The sequence below is a fragment of the Urocampus carinirostris genome, chromosome 17 (genome assembly GCF_059441175.1).
Source record: "Urocampus carinirostris isolate Australia breed hairy pipefish chromosome 17, RoL_Ucar_1.0, whole genome shotgun sequence".
In the NCBI taxonomy this organism is placed as follows: domain Eukaryota; kingdom Metazoa; phylum Chordata; class Actinopteri; order Syngnathiformes; family Syngnathidae; genus Urocampus; species Urocampus carinirostris.
Genome location: NC_142365.1, coordinates 8222538 through 8245221, shown reverse-complemented (window position 1 = coordinate 8245221; position 22684 = coordinate 8222538). Strand labels below are relative to the sequence as shown.

The 22684-nt window shown below is 41.9% G+C and overlaps 1 protein-coding gene across 1 annotated transcript; it reads right to left on the bottom strand.

The window, feature by feature from the left end:
* Positions 1-47: 47 nt before the first annotated feature.
* Positions 48-22289, bottom strand: LOC148349089 (palmitoyltransferase ZDHHC23-A-like). The gene is made up of 5 exons (XM_088321343.1): positions 22254-22289; positions 14646-14780; positions 9772-10311; positions 3931-4098; positions 48-580 (listed from the first exon to the last, which is right to left on the bottom strand). Exons 2-5 carry the CDS (start codon positions 14762-14764, stop codon positions 307-309), a joined length of 1101 nt encoding a protein of 366 aa, XP_088177469.1. The 5' UTR covers positions 14765-14780; positions 22254-22289; the 3' UTR covers positions 48-306.
* Between the last annotated feature and the right edge of the window lie 395 nt (positions 22290-22684).

Here is a 22684-nt window from a genome sequence, read left to right as displayed (position 1 = left end):
CTGGCTCTCGATTGGTGGGTAGCCAGCTCCCTCTTCCAAGAGCCGGCTCATAGAGCTGTTTCGTTCGCCAAATCGCCTTTTCTTTCGGCGCACAATAAATAGTGAATTCATAATCGTTATCTAACTATATGGTAGTCGCCATTTTGAATGGGGACATGATCTGAAAAGACGTGACGTAAACAACTCAGAGGATGAAAAACCACCCTGCTGAAAATACGGTAATATCCATATTGTTTTTCTCGAGACGGCAATGAGATAAGGACAATATACAAAAAAATGTGTTGAGTCACATCTAAGGCTGCAGAACTAGACCAAATCGGGGATTCCGGCTGAGGGACACACCAACTCATCGGCCATGGTGAGGAAGTCAATCCAGTTCTGGTAGAACCCTCGCGAGTACGTTCCCGTGGAGACGGCGAGGCCCCAAAGGCGACGTTGGCCCGTTTTGGTCCTCAGGGCTAGTTGCGCTTCTCGCTCGGTCACGTTGAAGCTAATGTTTGCCACTTGCGCCACCAGGAGGTACAGCAGCCCCGCCGTGACTATGATGCCATACCAGGCACAGGTGAAGCAGAGCGCCGAACTAAACAACAAAATTAGAGGGAGGTTGAAAATGGATGGATTAGAGGTAATCCCTAATTCTTAATCATGCAAAGTGAGAAAATAGTCCAAGGTTTTAGCATTAAATCTACCTTTCATTGGAATATTCTTATTTGAACTTCTTTGTTAACCTGAGCTCTGATGTCATCGGAGGAACACCAGAACCCTAACAAGCCAGTCACTGTATTGTTTTACGAGTTAATTAGTCGAAGAGGTTACGAATGTTTCAGTTTTTTTTTTTTTTTTGTAACTAATCCCTGCGTGTTGTGTCACAGGTGGATGCAGTAAGAGTACAAGAAAGGGCGTGCAGCTAAAAAGGGGCTAACTGGATGTAGCCTCAGTAAGAAAACGTGAGGCCAACCAAAAAAATATGCAGTGAGCAGCCTGGCTAACCGGGAACTGACAACGAAAAGCGGCAATGGCTATGGCGACAAACGCGAAGCCAGCTATGAATACACAAACCGAAGGACTCTCATAACCAGCGCTAATGCCAGGCTAGCCGTTCAAAAACACACGGTGAGCAACCAGGGTAACCAGGAACCGACAATGAAAAGAGGCTCTGGTGATGAACGCAAAGCTGGCCGGGAATAGACCAAGGCCACGGCGAAACTGGCGCTAATACCAGGCTAGCTAGCCACACAACTCACTGTAGGCATCTAACGAACACCAACTGGAAGCACACAAACAGGAAAGCCCTCAGCAGCCTCAACGCTAACGGGGAGTTAGCCGGACGCAATAATTCCAACAGCAAAAAACAAACAAAAAGCCACAGTTGCCTACCTAGTTTGAAATGAGCAGAATGCAATCACTGTAAAGTAGGCTTAAACGTATTTGCTTAAAGTGTGTATTTCTAATCAGTTTGATTTTCCCTTTTGGCGTCTCTTAGTCTTCCTGTCTTTATTTACGTTTCCAGGGGGGTGGTCTGTGATCTTTGGTCTTTGTTTGAAGGTGGAGACCACCCTCTTTTGTCTCAACATACCAGTACTTTTCCATGTCTTGTGATCTCAATAAAACACAGAGGCAGACGGGGGATGACTGAGATTTAGATCGAGATTTGAGCGAGAGAGTATGGAAAGATCTCATCTCCCCGGTTGCAACTGGCTAAAATACTTGATTATTTGCCTGGTGCATTTTCTTCTACGGTTAACCAATATTTTTTTAGCTCTCCCACACTTCAGTGCTCATTTTAGGCCCAACAGTTGACTACAACTGCTGTCTGTTTTGGAGCTGGCCTCGCATGTTGTGGTCTGTGTGGGTTGTGTTCTTCCAATGACATCACAGCTCTACAGCGAACAAGCCGGATAGGTCAACTTGGAGACTAAATGTCTCGAATCGCCCGACGTGTGGAATATTTTGCAAGATATTTGCGTAATTTTGAGGACAAACACTACATGACTGTGCCTAATTAATGGGAATACCGTAAATTCCGGACTATAAGCCGCTACTTTTTTCCCAAACGTTCAGTCCTGCGGCTTATTCAGTGATGCGGCCAATTTCTGTAATTTTTCTTACGAAAAAGTAACTGCAGCTTCTTAGCTTGAGCACAATTTGACTATATGACAAAGTTTCTTTCCGTTAATGAGGAAGACGCCTTTAATGGCGTCAATTATAAGGAGGTAGATGAGGATGGCTTACCGTGATTTTTACAACTACGGTATGATTTTTTTTTTACAGAGACATTTTCTGCGTTGCGAGCATGTTGATAGTAGCGTGTTGGTACCTTTCACAGGCACGGTTTGGGATGAAAGTTATATTATTATTATTATTAAAGCTTTGAAAACTCTCTCAGTGTACCATCTTTCTTTGTAAATATGTGTAACCATGTATAATATGTATTTGCAACTGTATATTTTTGTAATGTATTTATTTTAGAGACTTATTCTGATATGTTTCGCACGAGCAAATGAGAAAGAAGGGGCGGAGCAAACGCAGGCTGACGGGAATTGGAGTAAAGGTGAGACGTGTTTGTGGACGCAGTGGACAATAGTGGATATATATATTTTTCCCACTTTTAACTTTGGAAATATACATTTTTTTTCCTTGGATTACTTTCAACGGGACCCGGACTCTGCAGGTCTGCATTAAACCTTAAGTACCGGTATCATTTTCCGTTCATTTTGCCGACTGTGGTTTTTAGATTCTGCACTTCATATTCAGTCACAACCGCAGTTACTTAAAGTAACTTGTGATTACGTCGCATGTTTTAATGTGGGCAATTGCGGCTAATATACAGGTGCGGCTTGTGTGAGTACAAAAGCGGTTGTCCACTTGAAATGCGGTGGGTGCGGCTTATAATCAGGTGGGCTCTATAGTCTGGAATTTACGGTACAAGGCCTTTTTGTGGCCGCAGGGTTTTACCACCCCTGTCCTGTACCGATAAATGCTATCCTTACCTTCACGACCTCTCTTACAAATTATGAATGAACAAAACGACTAAAAGGAACAATAGGTAGAGAAGGGTATTACTTTATAGCAGGGGTGTCAAACTCATTTTAACTCGGGGGCCACACGATACAACAAACATTCTGTCGGGGGCCGGACTAGTTGATTAAAGAGAGAGAAAGAAATAAGAGAAAGAGGGAGGGAAAAGGAGAGAGGGCAGGACAAAGAAAAATAGGGCGCGAGAAACAAAAGATAAAAAGTTGTGAGAGAGGAGGAAAAGAAAAGATCCAAAGAGAAATAGAAAGAAGGAGAGAAAAGAGAAAAGAAAGCGTGAAGGGTATGAAGAGAGAAAGAGAAAAGGAAAAAAGGAAGTTCGAGCAAAAGAAGTTCAAAAGACACAGAGGGAGAAAGAGACAAAGAGCAACAAAGGAAGAGAAAAAGAGCGACAAAGAGAGTGAAAGAGGCAGATAGTGGGAGAAAAGGGGTGAGAGAGAGAGAGAGAAACAAAAGATAAAAAGTCGTGAGAGAGGGGAAAAAGAAAGGGAGAGCAAGAAAAGATCCAAAGAGAAATAGAAAGACAGAAGGAGAGAAAAGAGAAAAGAAAGTTAGAGCAAAAGAAGTTCAAAAGACACAGAGAGAGAAAGAAACAAAGAGCAACAAAGAAAGAGAAAAAGAGAGACACAAAGAGTGAAAGAGAAAGAGACAGAGTGGGAGAAAAGGAGTGGAAAAGAAAGCGAGAGAGAAATAAATACAAGTCCAGTGTCTTTGTTCGAGGCACCTTTCTTCGGCAACATCAAGTTGACCTATTTCAACCTGCAGCTTGTTTTTCTCTTGCGCTTCTCTGAGTGTTGTCTCGCGGGCCGGATTCAATCCCTTGGCGGGCCTGATCTGGCCCGCGGGCCGCCTCTTTGACACCTGTGCTTGATAGTATGACTCCTTTGGTGTTCATACCTGGACTGGGAGTAGACCCCCGGGCAGTAGAAGAGTGCAGCGAGTAGATGCTGTTGAGGACAAAGGCTGTGGAGCACCAGACTGATCCCGTACAGAGACGTTAGCAGGAATACACACAGCGTCAACAGGAAACTGCGGTGGTTACCTTGCCCTACGCAACTGTTTATCCTACAACATAGTACACACATCGATGTTCTGCATTAAAACATTTTGTCTTGGCCTAGAACTTTCTTCCCCCCCCCACCGAGGACAGCTATAAACATCAATGGCACTGAATGTGATCATGGAAAGCAGTGAATGAGTTAGTGTAGACCCCTGGGATACCCGCCTTACAACGATTTCGCTTTATGTTTGTTTGGCCCCTCTTTACAACATTTCCACGTGTCTAAGACGCTTATGTGCTATTGGTCGACATCGTATGACATGCTGGTCTGCTATTGGTTTGCATCCCAGCTTGATGCAAATACAGATATGCTATCGGCTGAACTACCTCCCACAATGCCTACCGCTTAAATCCGTACCGAATCTCGACTGTTTCATAAAGTGTTTTTGAACCGGTGGTATGCTACTCTATTTTTTGTAGACCTGGTGGAAACATATCTGTTTGCATTACAGCTTGATGCAAGTATAGATATGCTATTGGCGGAACTACCTTCCACAATGCCTACCATTTAAATCCGTACCAAATCTCGACTGTTTCATAAAGTCTTTTTGAACCGGTGGTATGCTACTTTATTTTTTGTAGACCTGGTGGAAACATATTGGTTTGCATTACAGCTTGATGCAAATACAGATATGCTATGGGCTGAACTACCTCCCACAATGCCTACCACTTCAATTCGTACCGAATCTTGACTGTTTCATAAAGTCTATTTGAACCGGTGGTATGCTACTTTATTTTTTGTAGACCTGGTGGAAACATATTGGTTTGCATTACAGCTTGATGCAAATACAGATATGCTATTGGCTGAACTACCTCCCACAATGCCTACCACTTAAATCCGTACCAAATCTCGACTGTTTCATAAAGTGTTTTTGAACCGGTGGTATGCTACTCTATTTTTTTGTAGACCTGGTGGAAACATATTGGTTTGCATTACAGCTTGATGGAAATACAGATATGCTATTGGCTGAACTACCTCCCACAATGCCTACCACTTAAATCCGTACCGAATCTCGACTGTTTCGTAAAGTCTTTTTGAACTGGTGGTATGCTATTCTATTTTTTGTAGACCTGGTGGAAACATATTGGTTTGCATTACAGCTTAATGCAAATACAGATATGCTATTGGCTGGCTGAACTACCTCCCACAATGCCTACCACTTAAATCCGTACCAAATCTCGACTGTTTCATAAAGTGTATTTGAACCGGTGGTATGCTAACGATTTCGCTTTATGTTTGTTTGGCCCCTCTTTACAACATTTCCACGTGTCTAAGACGCTTATGTGCTATTGGTCGACATTGTATGACATGCTGGTCTGCTATTGGTTTGCATTACAGCTTGATGCAAATATAGATATGCTATCGGCTGAACTACCTCCCACAATGCCTACCGCTTAAATCCGTACCGAATCTCGACTGTTTCATAGTCTTTTAGAACCGGTGGTATGCTTCTCTATTTTTTGTAGACCTGGTGGAAACAGATTGGTTTGCATTACAGCTTGATGGAAATACAGATATGCTTTAGGCTGAACTACCTCCCACAATGCCTACCACTTAAATCAGTACTGAATCTCAACTGTTTCATAAAGTCTTTTTAAACCGGTGGTATGCCACTCTATTTTTTGTAGACCTGGTGGAAACATATTGGTTTGCATCCCAGCTTGATGCAAATACAGATATGCTATCGGCTGAACTACCTCCCACAATGCCTACCACTTAAATCCGTACCGAATCTCGACTGTTTCATAAAGTCTTTTTGAGCCGGTGGTATGCTACTCTATTTTTTGTAGACCTGGTGGAAACATATTGGTTTGCATCCCAGCTTGATGCAAATACAGATATGCTATCGGCTGAACTACCTCCCACAATGCCTACCACTTAAATCCGTACCGAATCTCGACTGTTTCATAAAGTCTTTTTGAGCCGGTGGTATGCTACTCTATTTTTTGTAGACCTGGAGGAAACATATTGGTTTGCATTACAGCTTGATGCAAATACAGATATGCTATTGGCTGAACTACCTCCCACAAGGCCTACCATTTAAATCTGTACCGAATCTCGACTGTTTCATAAAGTCTTTTTGAACCGGTGGTATGCTACTCTATTTTTTGTAGACCTGGTGAAAACATATGTTGGCCTGGAGAGGGATGGGCGCCACCAGGCTGTATTTGCCCAAGACACACTACAGGAAACAGTGCCCTAGGACCCTAGAGGTTAAGGGATCCAACCAACCAACCAACCAACAATTTATTAGCTATGGTTCCCACAGCTTGCAGTGATGCTAAAGAGAGAAGCAAAAACATGATAACTATGGAACTGAAGCCCACAGTTTTTAAGAAAGACAAAGAAGGCCAGAGCATCATTACATTTGCTAAGGGATAAGGCTGTAACAATCAACGACAGAGACAATTATCAAGAATAAGGAACTCAAAACTGTTTGCTATTGGTCAACATCATACAAAATCCTGGTCTGCTATCGGTTTGCCTCACAGCATCATGAAAATACAGATATGCTATTGTCTGAACTACCTCCCACAATGCCTTTCACTTAATTCACCTCCGAATCTTGAGTGTTTCGAAAGTACTTTTTGAGTCGGTGGTACCCTACTCTATTTTTTGTAATATATCTATTAGCTGTGGTTCCCACAGATTGCAGTGATCCTAAAAGAAAAAGCAAAAACATGATAACTATGGAACTGAAGCTTGCGGTTCACTTTTTGTGGTTTCACTACTTTTTGTATTTTCATCGTACATTTTCTTCTGTATTCTGATTGGCTCAGCAGTCACCCTGTCCCTTTTCTGCCTGTGTCTGCCTGTACGCCCATGACATTGCAGTCTGAGTTGTAGACAAACCAAATCTTTTTCAATTTCAAGTTTCTCTAAAAGCCATTAGGGCAACAGAACACCCTGGACTGACAAAAGTACTAAATGGCAGAGGAAGATGCTTTCTTTCGCCAACAAAGTTGGACTTGTTGACCCGCTAAACTTGCTCTGGAGCCGCATGTGACGCTTATGTGTTTCCTAGTGGCTCTCTGGTGCTTTTTCAAAATTTTTTACTTTCTGTAGGACAAATGGGACACAATCTTAACCTTTTTCAAAGAATATAGATAACGAGTTGTTGTTTCCTTCCTTATAAGACTTACATAAGGCTTTTAATTTCTTGCAGTTCCAATATTCTTTTAATATTTAATCCAATATGGCTCTTTCAACCTTTTGGGTCGCCGCCCTCTGAAATTAAAATTTGACAGTACAGAGGTTTTGTGTAGAAAAAAACTTTGATAAAATAGAGCAGTTTTATTTGTTAACAAATGCTTGAGCCTGCAATTTGGGGTTGTTCTATGGGTTTAATGTATAATGCAGTATTTTTAAAGGTTTTGACCATCATGGGACCTTATTAGAGCTTATTATATAATGGTATCCCGGGGGTCTACTCTATTCCATTTTCAGTCAGATTATTGGCTGAATTTAAGCATATTAAATAGTACTGAATGAGTTTCTGCCAATGACGTGTATAGCCGTCAAAGGCAGTGATCAATTTATTTCAATGATGTGTTGTATTGTGTAGATTAGGGATGTCAAACTAAGCACTGGGGCCGGATCCAGACTTTCGGTTCTTAAGCGGGTTGGATCAGTAAAAGAGTGTCAACTCCCAAGTTTTTAGCTTAACACAAACTGTATTATAATAACGATGGACAAAGGTATTTTTTTAACCACGACACATTTTTTCAGAAACGATTGGGAAAAGGAGTTGAGTGTCTGACACTCGTTTATTTTAACAGTTGAGTGAATGCAGTTTTACACCTGAACCAACTCACCATGCTATACAACCTTAAGAATGCCCCCTAGTGGCCGGAGACAGCATTTGATTTGCATTTATTAGAAAAAAAAACCCTAACTTTTGATAGAAATGGCTAGAGCAGGGGTGTCAAACTCATTTTAATTCGGGGGGGCACACGATAAAACAAAAATTCTCTCGGGGGGAGGACTAGTAGTGGGGAGAGAGAGAGAGAGGACGAGCATGAGTGAATGAGGGAGAGAGCATAAGAGAGAGAGAGAGACTGACAGAGAGAGAGAGAGCGAGAGAGAGAAACAGAGAGAGAGAGAGAGCATGAGGGAGAGCGCATGAGAGAGCATGAGGGAGAGAGAGCATGAGGGAAAGCGCATGAGAGAGAATGAGGGAGAGAGCATGAGAGAATGAGGGAGAGAGCATGAGAGAATGAGGGAGAGGGCATGAGAGAGAGAGAGAGAGAGAGAGAGAGGAAGAGCATGAGGGAGAGCGCTTGAGAGAGCATGAGGGAGAGAGAGAACGAGGGAGAGAGCATGAGAGAATAAGGGAGAGAGCATAAGAGAGAGAGAGACTGAAAGAGAGAGAGAGAGAGAGAGAGAGAGAGAGAGAGAGAGAGCAAGAGAGAGAAACAGAGAGAGAGAGCAGGAGGGAGAGCGCATGAGAGAGAATGAGGGAGAGAGCATGAGAGAATGAGGGAGAGGGCATGAGAGAGAGAGAGACTGAAAGAGAGAGAGAGAGAGAGAGCAAGAGAGAGAAACAGAGAGAGAGAGCATGGGGGAGAGCGCATGAGAGAGAATGAGGGAGAGAGCATGAGAGAATGAGGGAGAGGGCATGAGAGAGAGAGAGAGAGGGAGAGAGAAAGAGCATAAGGGAGAGAGCATGAGGGAAAGCGCATGAGAGAGAATGAGAGAGAGAGAGAAACACAGAGAGAGAGCATAAGGGAGAGCGCATGAGAGAGAGAGCATGAGAGAATGAGGGAGAGGGCATGAGAGATAGATAGAGAGAGGGAGAGAAAGAGCATGAGGGAGAGAGCATGAGGGAAAGCGCATGAGAGAGAATGAGGGAGATAGCATGAGAGAGAATGAGGGAGAGAGCATGAGAGAATGAGAGAGAGAGAGAGAGAGCATGAGGGAGAGAGCATGAGCAAGAGAGAGAGAGAGAGAAAGAGAGAGCATGAGAGAGAGCGTGCATGAGAAACAATAATAATAATAATAATAATTCCCTTGTATTGTCATTCTGTGTAACAATGTACACAGAACGAAATGTCGATTGCACCTGACCCGTTGTAGCGAGCCGATGCAGCCGCAGCCAACAGAGGGCGCCGCCGACCACTTTTTAAGTCTTAGGAATGACTCGGCCGGGGCGCGAACCACCGACCGAAACAAGAGATCAAATGAGAAATAGTGAGAGAAGGGGAAATAAAGAGAGAGAAAGAATGAAGTCCAAAGAGAAAAGGAGAGAAAAGAGAAACGGAGAAAGAGAGAAAGGAGAGATAAATGAAAAAAGGAAGAGAGCAAAAGAAGGTAAAAAGACAGAAAGAGACAAAGAGGAACAAAGACACAGAAAAAGAGAGACAGAGAGTGAAAGAGAGAATGAGAGAAAAAGGGAGGAAGAGAGAGAGAGAGAAATAGAAGTACAGCATTTGTGAGAGGCACCTGGCTTTGGCAACATCAAGTGGACATAGTTCAACCTGCAGCTTGTTTTTCTCTTTCGCTTCTCTGAGCGTTGTCTCACGGGCCAGATTCAATCCCTGTTTGACACCCCTGGCCTATAGACTTCGCTCTTTTTTTGAGGTACTCGGAAATTTCTGGCGGGCTGGATGGAACCATCCAACGAATCGGATCCGGCCCGCGGGCGGGTACGTTTGACATGCCTGATGTAGACACACACCAAACACAATGATGGTCCAGGCGTCGGACGCAAACCCCACACGTCCTACAATGTCCCGCCCGAGGGGGGCGTTTGATTTTACACACAGGACACCAGCTCCCATCAACACCCGCCGAATTCTCGACGTCCCGGTCACGTGGGGCACCGTTCACAAATCCCGGGTTCCGCTTGGTCCGGACCACGGAGAAAACGGTGAAAATGGTCCCGGCGGTGATGGCGCAAAGCTCTTTTGGATCGGTATCTCCGCGGGGGACGATTTCGGTGATGAAGAGGTAGTACATGTAGGCAAGGGAATAGAGTGCCAGGGTGAGGAAAAAGAGGGTGCGTTTTTTTCTCTTGTGGGTGGCGTAGTAGAGCCAAAGCACCAGGCCGGGCAGAACCGTCAAGACCGTGAGACCCAGTAGGTAATGCAGCGCCGCCACTCGCATCAGGAGAGGTAAGAGAAGCAGGGCCGGAACCAGGGAGATCTCCAAGTGGTCGATTAAGGCTCCCAGGGCGAAAGAATGGCATCCTGTTTGGGGGGCTTTTTCTCTCAGCCATCTATATTAAACAAAGTCATGGATGCACAAAAAAAAATGGATATTAGCGAATACCTGTCATATATTCCCTTACAAAATACAAAATAATCTTACACCATATTTTTTCAAACGTGTTTATTTATGTCGAATAGAATATACCTTTATTGTCATTGTTACAACATGGGTTGAATATATTGTGACAACGAAATTGGACGTGGCACTCCAGGTCCACATGGAGTTTAGCATGTTATATTGTACAAAAGTCAATTCCATTGAAGTTGGGAAAAAGTTTAAAATGTCAGTAAAATTAGAATAGAATGACTTGCAAACCTTTTCTAACCCATATTTAAATGAATACACCACAAAGACAAGATTATCCATGTTCAAACTCATAAACTTTATTTCCATAAGCAAATAATGATAAACTTAGAATTTTATAATTGCAACAAGTGCCAAAGTAGTTGGGAAAGGGGCTTCTTCACCATTGTGTTACATCACCTTTCCTTTTAATAACACTCAATAAACGTTTAGGAAGTGAGGAGACTAGTTGTTGAATCGTTGATAGTGGAATCCTTTCCCATTCTTGCTTTATGTACAGCTTCAGCTGTTCAACAGTCCGGGGTCTCCTTTGTCTTATTCTGCGCTTTATAATGCGCCACACATTTTCAATGGGAGACAGGTCAGGACTGCAGGCAGGCCAGTCAAGCACCCGCACCCTCTTACTACGAAGCCACGCTGTCGTGAGACGTGCAGTGTGTGGCTTGGCATTATCCTGCTGGAAGAAGCAAGGGCGCCCATGGTAAAGATTCTGTTTGGATGGCAACATACTTTGTTCCAAAACCTGAATGTACTTTTCTGCATTAATGGTGCCTTCACAGATGTGCAGGTTACCCATTCCTTGGCCACTCATGCACCCCCATACCATCACAGATGCTGGCTTTTGCACTTTGCGTGCATAACAGTCTGGGTGGTTCTGTTCTTCTTTGGACCGGAGGACACGACGTCCACAATTTCCAAACACAATTTGGAAAACTGACTCATCAGACCACAGAACACTTTTCCACTTTGTATCAGTCCATTTTAGATGGGCTCGGGCCCAGAGAACCCTGCGGCGTTTCTGGATGTTGTTGATGAACGGCTTACGCTTTGCAACATAAAGTTTTAACCCACACTTACGGATATAGCGTCGAACTGTATTGACTGACAGTGGTTTTCCAAAGTGTTCCTGAGCCCATGTGGTGATGTCCTTTACACATTGATGTCGGTTCTTAATGCAGTACCGCTTGAGGGCTCGGAGGTCACGGGCATTCAATAATGGTTTACGGCCGTGCCGTTTACGCACAGTGATTTCTCCAGATTCCCTGAACCTTTTCACAATATTATGGACTGTAGATGATGATATCCCTAAATTCCTTGCAATTGTACTTTGAGGAATGTTGTTTTTAAACTGTTCAACAATTTGCTCACGCAGTTGTTCACAAAGAGGTGAACCTCGCCCCATCCTTGCATGTGAATGACTTAGCTTGTTCGGGTCTCCCTTTTTTATACCCAGTAACAACTCTCACCTGTTGCTAATTCATCTGTTCACCTGCAAATAGTTGGTTGATTTCCATTCATCCACTTTCTGAGTAGTTATTGACACCTGTCCCAACTATTTTGGCACGTGTTGCTGTCATCAAATTACAGAGTTGATGATTTTCTCCCAAAACAATAAAGTTTATGAGTGAAGACAATAAATATGTTGTCTTTGCTGTGCATTCATTTAAATATGGGTTGAAAAGAATTTGCAATTTACTTGGATCAATTTTTATTTGCAATTAACACACTTTCCCAACTTCATTGGAATTGAGTTTTGTACATGTGTTTCGTTATATCATCTCATCTCATTAACTGCACCGCTTATCCTCAGTAGGGTCGCGGGGGGGCTGGAGCCCATCCCAGCAATCATTGGGCAGTGGGCAGGGGACACCCTGAACTGGTTGCCAGCCAATCGCAGGGCACACGGGGACAGACAACTCATTCGCTCATTCACACCTAGGGACAATTTGGACCGGCCAATTCACCTGAAATGCATGTTTTTGGAACGTGGGAGGAAACCGAAATGTGCCCGGAGGAAACCCACGCAAGCACGGGGAGAACATACAAACTCCACACAGGAAGTCTGGAGCTGGATTTGAACCTACGACAGGTTCCCATGACATGAACTGTGCCGCACAAGCGCTAACCACTGCACCACCGTGCTGCCCTAACTGTCATATATTCCCTTATCAAATACAAAATAATCTTGCACCATATTTTTTTTTCAAACGTGTTTATCTATGTAGAATAGAATATAGAATATACCTTTATTGTCATTGTTACAACATGGGTTGAATATATTGTGACAACGAAATTGGACGTGGCACTCCAGGTCCACATGGAGTTTAGCATGTTATATTGTACATGTGTTTCGGTATATCATATTTGTTGTTAATATATATTGCTATTTTTGTTGTGAAATCCTGAGTTGCTCGACGTGAATGAGGTTTATTATAAAAAAGTTCAAAAATGAAGTAGCTTGGACGTTCACTGTAGAAAGAAAAAATACATGCAAATATAATTAAGTAGAATAATACATTTCTTATTCAAATTATTTATTCATTTTCTGTATTAAATTATTGTTGGTAACATACTGATTAAAGGGATAACCACAAACCTGTTTTTTTTTTTTTTCATTTTCTCATTTTATACTTCCTTTTTCTCCTTAACTTCTTTATACAACATAATAATTCGTAATCCAATGCATCAAAGCAAGTGAGCCGTTTGAGAGCCGGCTCTCTTAATGAGTTGAGCCGAAAAAGCCGGTTCTCTAAAAAGAGACGGACTTCCTTTCACTACACAACTACCACATGAAATCCGAGGCGGCAGATGCATGCGTACACGAGCATTAAACGGCTCGCTTCGTTTGCAACGGGAAAAAAAACGATACCGAGATAGAGGCTACCGCGGCGAACTCGTTTGACTCGATTGATTTGCCGTTTCGTGATAGTCGGTGTATACCGGATGGTAACCATAATTGAAAAATTTGCGTTTTTCCGTACAGATTTTAAATAGGGACAGAGAGCCAATCAGCAGAGTCCAAGGCAGTTGGCGCCAATAATCATGTATTAATCGGTAATCATGACAAAAAGGATAATTCAATATTTAATAAAACGTTAAAATTTGATAGGAAACACAATAAAATTAATAATATTTGACTCTAAAACAAATGTATAAAATTAAATTTTAATTAGGGAAAAATGATTCGTTTTCCCTGTTTCAACAAAGTTTTGTAAAGAAAAGACATAACAAGAACCAATAGCACATTTTCCGGACCTGAGATTATCAATTGTTAGCAAAAACAGTACTTGGAAAACCAAATTCCTCCTTTTCTTCGTTTTGACGGTTAGAAATCTTGGTGATCCGAGTCGCAATTCACCTCAGACCAAAAATCCAACACTGATTCATCAAAGAGCTACACATCAAGGTTGCGGTAGGAATTGGATCATTCCTTTAGTCTTGACTGTGGAGTGCTATAAGGATACTCATGGATTTGGGATTCTTGATACTGAAGTACTTCACACAAAATTTTGTAATTTTTTTAAATTATGAATGAGATTTATAATGTATTAGCTTGCGACTTAAAATTCTGACACGAAAACCCTTTTAGATTGATTCTAAAATCCTAGTAGTCGATTGGCTATTTGACTAAAATAGTAATAAAAGAGGGTTAAAAAAACACCAGACTAAGAACTTTGAATTCAACACGTTAGATAGATAGATACTTTATTCATCCCCGTAGGGAAATTCACACTTCCAGCAGTATCCTTGTGTTGAAAAATAAAATAATAAAATAAAAGATATAGAATACAAAAATACCCATTATAACGTGTTGATATAGAGTATTTAAATAGTGCTACGTACAATACACACTGTAATAAAAATAGGGTAATATGCAAATATGGGGGTGGGGTTTAATGTGGGCTTTTACTCCCCCGGGTGGGGTTAAAGAGCCTCATGGCATGAGGAAGAAATGATCACCTCAGTCTGACTTAAACCAAGTAAGAGTGTTCTTTTACTATACCTAACGTTAGATGTCTATTGTGATTTCCATTGTTCATTGAACTTCTAGCTTTTGATCCTGGTGTTTCCTAGAACTAGTCCAGTAGTTTTCTTCCCCCCTGGCTAATCGTCTAGGTGCTACATAGCACACGGGGTTAAAAACAGTTCAAGACTAGACAAAAATCCCCATTCTTGGAACTGGCCCACAGGTCGCCCATGATGTTCTTTGAAGACCAGCGTGGACATTTCATATTTACACGTGAAGCACAAAAATACCTGCTGAAGGCCTCGTCCACATCTTCACAGTCTGGACAGCAACCGTACTGGAATACGTCGCATTGGCAGCAGCATATCGGATCGTCCGGTTCCGGAGGTTTTAACTTCTCCCATTTCATGGCGGCGGACTTCCACCTGTGAGAATAAATTCTTAGGCTAATTACTGGAGTCCCGTTGGGCGTGTGAAAAATGAATCATTTCTATAATCGGCTTTTGGGAGTCATTTGTTGAAAGGAGGCCATCCTGGCCTTGGAGACAAACGATCTGGGCCATTGGAGTCTTCAAAACGCAATTGTACTGTGTTTGAGGTTTTGGAAAACTACTAAGTTAATTATGCATACTGAAGGAGTTTATACATTTTACTATAAAGGATTTTATACGATTGAATACAAGTTACATTTATCGAGTGTGTCAGGTTTTCAATGTAAATCTCTTGATTTTCTGTCTCAAGGTAATTAGCTTGTTTTTATATTACTAAATATAAAAACAATGTTTTTCATACAAACACACACATAAATTAACGTTTCAACAATGAGTGTAATAATATCTCTTGTACTTTTTATCAATCTTGTATTCTTTTATTTAGAAGTCGTGTTCTGGCTCTGTACTGATTCCTCTGTATTTTATCTGTGCAAATATAGCCACTAAATAGTTTTAATAATGTCTACCCTTGACAGAGTGCGATGAAGATTTTCACCGGGTAGGCTGAAGTTCAATGACGGGTCACGCTGATCCAAATGCGAAATGTTTTGGCTGGGGAATTTTGATAACAGGACTCTGACGGGGACGGCAGGCGATGTTTGGAGAACAAGGCCCTGATGACGTAGAAGCGCTCTGCTGTTGTGAGTTTTTCAGACATTGGGACGCTCTTCTCTGAGGTGTTTGGAGCCCACGTGGGGGGATTTCCTGGCACGCCCATGGGAGGACCCGGCACACCAGCTTGCAGAAAAAAACTCGGAAGAAAAGGAAGAACGAGAGAGGAGGCTTGACAGAGACTCGAGCGACACTAATTCGGCTAATTCGATGGAGTTCACTTAGTTAAATTGTTTAAGAAATTAAATCTGCCCCCGTGTGGAAATGCCGGTCTCTTGTCCATATTTCCCATCAAGAAACGAGCGCGCATCGTTAAATGAATGAAGGTTGTCTTTGGTTAATGGAGTCAGATAATTCGAACAATTTGGTCAACGGTGCATTTTATTTATTAATTTCTAACAATACATACAGTAGAACCCCGGGTTACGACGTCCCCCGCCTTACGATGTTTTCGTATTGAATGATCTGCATTTATATAGCGCTTTTCAAGTCAAGACTTCCCAAAGCGCTTTACAATGTGCTCCACATTTCCCAATAGCGGCCTTGCAGCCATGTAAGGCGCTTACCTGCTTATTGGGGGTATTGGGGGTTCAGTGTCTTACCCAAGGACACTTCGACATGAGACACTGACGAGCCGGGATTCGAACTGGGATCCCTTGATCCCAAGACGAGCGCTCTACCTCCTGAGCTACTGCCGCCCCCAATGTGGAATGTTTTTTCGACCCCTCTTTACAGAATTCTCCCTACCATACAACATCAATTCTTTTGCGTACCCAAAACCAATACCAACTGAGGTTGTGACTTCCCATATCTCGATACAGTGCCATAAAAAAGTATTTGCCCCGTTCCTGATTTTTCTGTTTTTGTATCATAATGCTTTAGATCATCCAACCAATTTTAATACTAACAACCAATGTTCCCTGTAATTTTCCAGGGGTCTGAGCGTTCACACAAAGTCGGTGAGCAGTGCTTGAAACAACAGTGAGCAACCATAATCCCAAGTGTGGCAAGATAATTGATTATCAAACATGTCCAAAACTTGACATTTTGCTGAGTTTCCGGCAATGCAAAATGATTTTTCTCTTTTGAATGAATTGACTCTTGTACTATTGCGAAGGTTGTACGGCATACAAACGTCGTTTGTTCTTACAATTCTTTCACAAGATATCCATTTCTTTTTTTTTCCTGATATATTTTGACGCATAATGTTAACATTTTTGGGGGCTTATTGAGTCGGTTGTAAAATACAGAACTGTACTTAATCACATTTTTTAGTGGAAGTACAATGTTGGCAACAAGATTCACTTGATATAACTGGAAATTATTTGAATGCAACACAAACTTTTTCTTCTTTTTTCCGTGTTTTTTTTTCTATTTTTTTTTAAATTCCTTTAAAAAAAAAAAGTCTCATTGTGTTTATTTTTTCCGAGCTGTTACTTTTTTCTTTTTGTTCTCTATTTACTTTTTTCCTACATTTCTTTCTTTTTTTTCTGGCTTTTTTCAAAATTTTTCCTTCTTTTTTCTCTTCCTTTTGTTTCTTTTTTTCTCAGCTTTTTACTACTTTTTCATTTTGGTATTTTTTTCTTTTTTGTTCTATTCCCCCCTTTCTTTAAGTCATTTTGTGCTTAATTGTACATAATATTTGGTCATGTTGGGATTAAAGAAGCAAAAACAACCCGAAGAGCCGTTTGGGACCCGAAAGAGCCGGTTCCTTTTAGTGAGCCGAGCCGAAGAAGCCGGTTCCCCGACAAACTCTACTAACTTTACTCAACTTCGTTCTCCTTCGACTCGACTTCAAAATACCGCATTTAGGACACAACGTCGGGGGAACCCGTGTATTTTTACCTTCATGCACTGTAACTCTGACTTGAGTCGCTTCTTAATTAGTAATTTTGAGCCCTGATTTTTGTGCGCTGGCTAGATTTTCTTGTGCGTTGAGAATGTGCGACCAGTGCGCAATTGCGGGAACACTGCTAACAACCCAAGGAAACACAAAATGCAGTTTTGAATTGTTGATTCAATTCATTAAGGCCCAAAAACCCAAACCTATCTGGTCCTATGTAAATAAGTAATTGCCTCCTGAACCCAACCACGAGTTGGGCCACCTTTGTGATGATTGATCATGAATCTTTCATATTGCTGCGGAAGACTTTTGGCCCACTCTTCTTTGCAAAATGGTTTCAAATCAGCCCTATTGGAGGGATTTCTAGCACGAACTGCCCGTTTATTGTCACACCACGGCATCTCAATTGGTTTTAATTCCAGATTTGACTTGGCTGCTCCGGAAGATTAATTTTGTTTTTGTTTTTAACGATTTAGAGGTGGATTTGCTGTTGTGTCCCGGATGGTTTTCCTGACCAGACGTTCTCATTCACGGTCTTCTGGTAAACACCATGATTCATCATTCCGTCAACCACAGCAAGTTATTAAGGTCAGTGTTCATGACTCCACATGACTGTACTCACTCGAGTGAGTGAGTGAGTGAGAGAGTGAGTGAGAACACACAGTCGTCTCACATTTGCCAAAAAGAATCTTGATTATCCTCAAGCTTTTTTGCGAAACATTGTGTGGACTGATAAGTCAACATATTGGAAGGTGTGATGTTGCATCTGGCGGAAAACTGGCAAGAACCTAATGCCAGCAGTAATACATAATGGTGGCAGTGTGATGATCTGGGGATGCTTTGCTGTCACAGGACCAGGACAACTGGATGTGGTTGATGAAATAGTGAATTCTAGTGTGTACCAAAAGATCCTAAATTAGAACATCTGGCCATCAGTTCGTGCAAAGAGGGTCTGTGGTCAGATGAGACCAAAATGGAACGTTTTGGTCTAAACTCAACCCGCCATGTGTGAGGGAGGAAAAATGCCTATGACACCTAGAACTGTGCCAACTGTCAAGCATGGAGGTGGAAACCTCATGTTTCTGAGGTGTTTATCTGCCAAAGGTGTAGGGCTATTTCACCCTGGGAAGATGGACGGAGCCATCTGCAATGCAGTTCTGAAGCATAACCCCTTGCCCACTGCCAGGAAGCTTAAAATAGGGCGTGGTTGGGTCTCCCAACATGACGATGACTCACAGCATACAGCAAAGGCAACCAAGGAGTGGTTCAAGAAGAAGCTCATTAAGGTTATGGAGGGGCCCCAACCGGTCTCTGGACCTCAATCCAATTGAAAATCTATGGAAAGAGCTGAAAGTCAGAGTTGGCAAGGGATACCCCACTAAGGGGATCTGCAAAGAAGAGTGGGCCAAAATAACCCCTGGCATGTGTGCTAACCTTGTGTCCGAGCGCTATGCTTGCAAGAAAGGCTTTGTAACCAAGTATAAAGTGGACTTGGCTAGCCTTATCAAATACTTATTTCCCTCAATTATTTATGAAAAAATTAAAATATATATTTTTAAGTTATTTTCTGGATTTTGTTTTTGATTTTTTGTCTTATCATGTTGGAATGCACCTATTATTAAAATATTAGAATGAACATGTCTTCATTAGTGGGCAAACCAACAAATTTAGCAATCGATCAAATACTTTTTACTCTCACTCGAAGTCACTCCATCTAACTGATTATTTTTTCCTCCATTACAAAGTCGTTATCGTTACTTGCGGTCCAAAGGGGTGCGCACCCTTACAAACCTGATACCGGTTTTCCGCCCATTTCCGAGTTGTTTACGTCACCTCTTCTTGGATGATGTCAACATTCGAAATAGCGACCACTGTATACGAATATAGTATTTTTAAATGCGCCGAAAGAAAAGGCGCCTGAGGGCTGAAATTTGACAGCGACCGAATCGTGTCGTTCGTGAACAAAATGTCTCTATGAGCCGGCTCTTGGAAGTCAAGTCAAGTCATGTTTATTTGTGACGCGGGTCTCAAAGGGCTGTACAGACTACACACTACTATTACACCATCCCCTGATCTAAAACCTACATGTGGGCAAGGAAAAACTTAAAAACCTCAACATGAGGAAAATGAAGCTGGTTCCCTCCGAACGCTTTTTTTTTGGCGGGAACCAGCTTCATTTTCCTCATGTTGAGGTTTTTAAGTTTTTCCTTGCCCACATTTTAGAAGATTCTGCGTTGTTGACTTTGAATCTGTCGAGCATAAAAAGGTTAAAACTCTCTTGTATTTTGTCTTTTTTTTCTTTCTAGATTTTTAACATTATAATATTCCCTGTGGTTTTTCAGTGTTAATGTGTTTATATAAGTTTTTTTATATTTTATATTTCCCTTTTGACTCATTTTTTGTCTTTTTCTTTATTTTTCCTCCCTTTTTAAGTCATCCTGTCTATTATGTCATATAGTAATTGGCAATGTAAAGGTTAAAGCAACAAAAAAAAACAAAGAGCCGCTTGAGATCTGAAAGATCTAGCTCTTTTTAGTGAGCCGAGCCAAAGAAGCCGGTTCTATAGAAATCGTCAGAATTCCTATTTCTACAAGTAAACTCAGTGTTTCGTATTTGCTCCGTAATGTTCAAATTATTTGACATAAAATATATTTTTTTTAAAGTAACGAAAGTAGTTAATTTCCCCAGTAATGAGTTACTTTTACAACCGAGTATTTCAGCCACTGACTCGGTTACTCTTTGGAAGAAGTAGTGAGTAATTGCAACTAATTACTGTGCCCAACACTGCTTACCAGATAGTACTTTGACTCCCACCTCAGAATTAGATTATTTTACTTTCAGTGAGTCTATTACATACCTGTCAACCTGTACGTCACAAACAGGCGGACCGCGGGACGGATTAGGCCCGCTAAGGGATTTAATCCGGCCCGCGAGACAACACTCAGGGAAGCGCAAGAGAAAAACAAGCTGCAGGTTGAACTATGTCAACTTGATGTTGCCAAAGCCAGGTGCCTCGAACAAAGACACTGTACTTGTATATCTTTCTCTCTCTTTCACTCTTTCTCTCTCTCTTTTTCTCTTCCTTTGTTGCTCTTTGTCTCGTTCTCTCTCTGTGTCGTTTTAACTTCTTTTGCTCTAACTTCCTTTTTTCCTTTTCTCTCTTTTCTCTTTCTCTCTTCCTACCCTTCGCGCTTTCTTTTCCCTTTTCTCTCCTTCTGTCTTCCTATTTCTCTTTGGATTTCTTCCTTCCTCTCCCTTTCTTTCCCCCTCTCTCACAACTTCTTTTTTAATCTCTTTTGTTTCTCACACTCTCTCCCTCTCTCCCTTTTTTTTCTTTCTTTGTCCCACCCTCTCTCCTTTTCTCTCCCTCTTTCTCTTATTTCTTTATCTCTCTTTTTCTTTCTCTTTAATCCACAAGTCTGGCCCCCGACAGAATGTTTTTTCTATCGTGTGGCCCCCCGAGTTAAAATGAGTTTGACACCCCTGCTGCACGTTTTTGCCGTACAAAGTACGTTTTTATATGCATTTTAAGACGTGTACGACGTACAAGAAAATCTGTAAGGAAAAACGCAAATGTGTCAATGATGGGTACCATCCGGTATACACCGACTATCACAAAACTGCAAATCAATCAAGTCAAACGAGTTCGCCGCGGTAGCCTCTATCTCGGTATCGTTTTTTTCGAGCGGTTTGCATGCGTTTGCTTACAATCATCAAGCCGCAATGGCCGAACCTAATTAAAACGCCGTAAGTCATTCTGATCTGAAAACAAAGGCGGGGTTCTCATCTCATCTCATTAGCTGCACTGCTTATCCTCAGTAGGGTCGCGGGGGTGCTGGAGCCCATCCCAGCAATCATCGGGAAGTGGGCAGGGGACACCCTGAACTGGTTGCCAGCCAATCGCAGGGCACACAGGGTTGATTGAGTAAATTTGAAATACATGTGGTCTTAAAAAACATCGGATTTCATGCGGTAGTTATGTAGTGAAAGGAAGTCCGTCTCTTTTCAGAGAACCAGCTTTTTCGGCTCAACTCATTAAAGAGAGCCGGCTCTCAAACGGCTCACTTGCTTTGATGCATTATATTACAAATCATTATTGTTGTATAAAGAAGTTAAGAAAAAAAAGGAAGTATAAAAGGAGAAAATGAAAAAAGACAGGTTTGTGGTTATCCCTTTAATCCGTATATTACCGACAATAATTTAAAGCAGAAAATGAATTCATAATTCGAATAAGAAAATGTATTATTCTGTCGTGTCCAGCATGGTCGCCGTGGCGACCGGCTGGCCCCGCCCCCTGGGCACGGCTGCAGTAGATCAGCTAATTTGCGCTATGTGCTACTTAAGGGTGGGTTGTGGGTTTTGCGGGTGCTGGCTCATTGCATTTTCCGTCTGCATTTCCCGTTCTGTGTTGCTCTGTCCTGTTTTGCTCTTTCCTGTTTTGGTTTGAGTCGGAAGAAACCTGTGTTTGCACGTTTTTTTGTTAAAGCCTGTTTGTTCTGTCTTGCCCCTGAGTTTTGGACGACTTTTATTTTGGTAAATAAAAGTTTTGATCGTCAACGCAATTGAGTTCTCCCCTCCTGCCTCCGTTCTGGTCTGGTCCCCCCTGGTGACATTATTCTACTTAATTATATTTGCATGTATCTTTTTCTTCTACTGTGAACGTCCACGCTACTTCATTTTTTGAACTTTTTTTTTATAATAAACCTCATTCACGTCGAGCAACTCGGTATCTCACAACAAAATGTTGATTAACAATATATATGATATAACGAAATTATTTTGTAAGGGAAAATATGACAGTCTGTAAGCCATGGAGCCCTGGAGCTTGACAGGTATGCTATTATCTAAAGAAATATTATGATATGTCAATCAAAATAAGAATTTTCATCACCAAATCCCATTTTGAACACATTCCTTATCATATCTATTCATATATTCCATGAATAACTTACCTTTAATCCGCAAATCCTCAAAAAGGTCACTCGGCTACAGCTCCTTTCCAAGAGTTAACGAGAAGAAGAGTTTAAAAAAAGTTGTCACGCCTTCTTCTGCGTCGCAGTTATTCTCGACAAAGGCAACCTAGTTTTCAGTTCTCTCGGGGATCTTCTGATCGAGAACTTGAGGAGCTCTGTGGGTCGGCAGCACAAAGAGTGACCGGGCAGCGTGCAGGACAAGGCTGCGTAATATCCTCCAGATGACAGTAGATGGACGTTGAGTGGACTGGAGTGGAGTGATGATCCAGGGTGCAGCTCCGCCCTCTCGGATCACATTTCCTAGTCTGACACCGGCAACCTGACCTTGCCGCTCGCTTTCCAGAAAACTCCACGGATGTACCTGCTCCACTTGTTGTTCCGAAAAGGCGTTTTACTTCAATGTGGTGGTA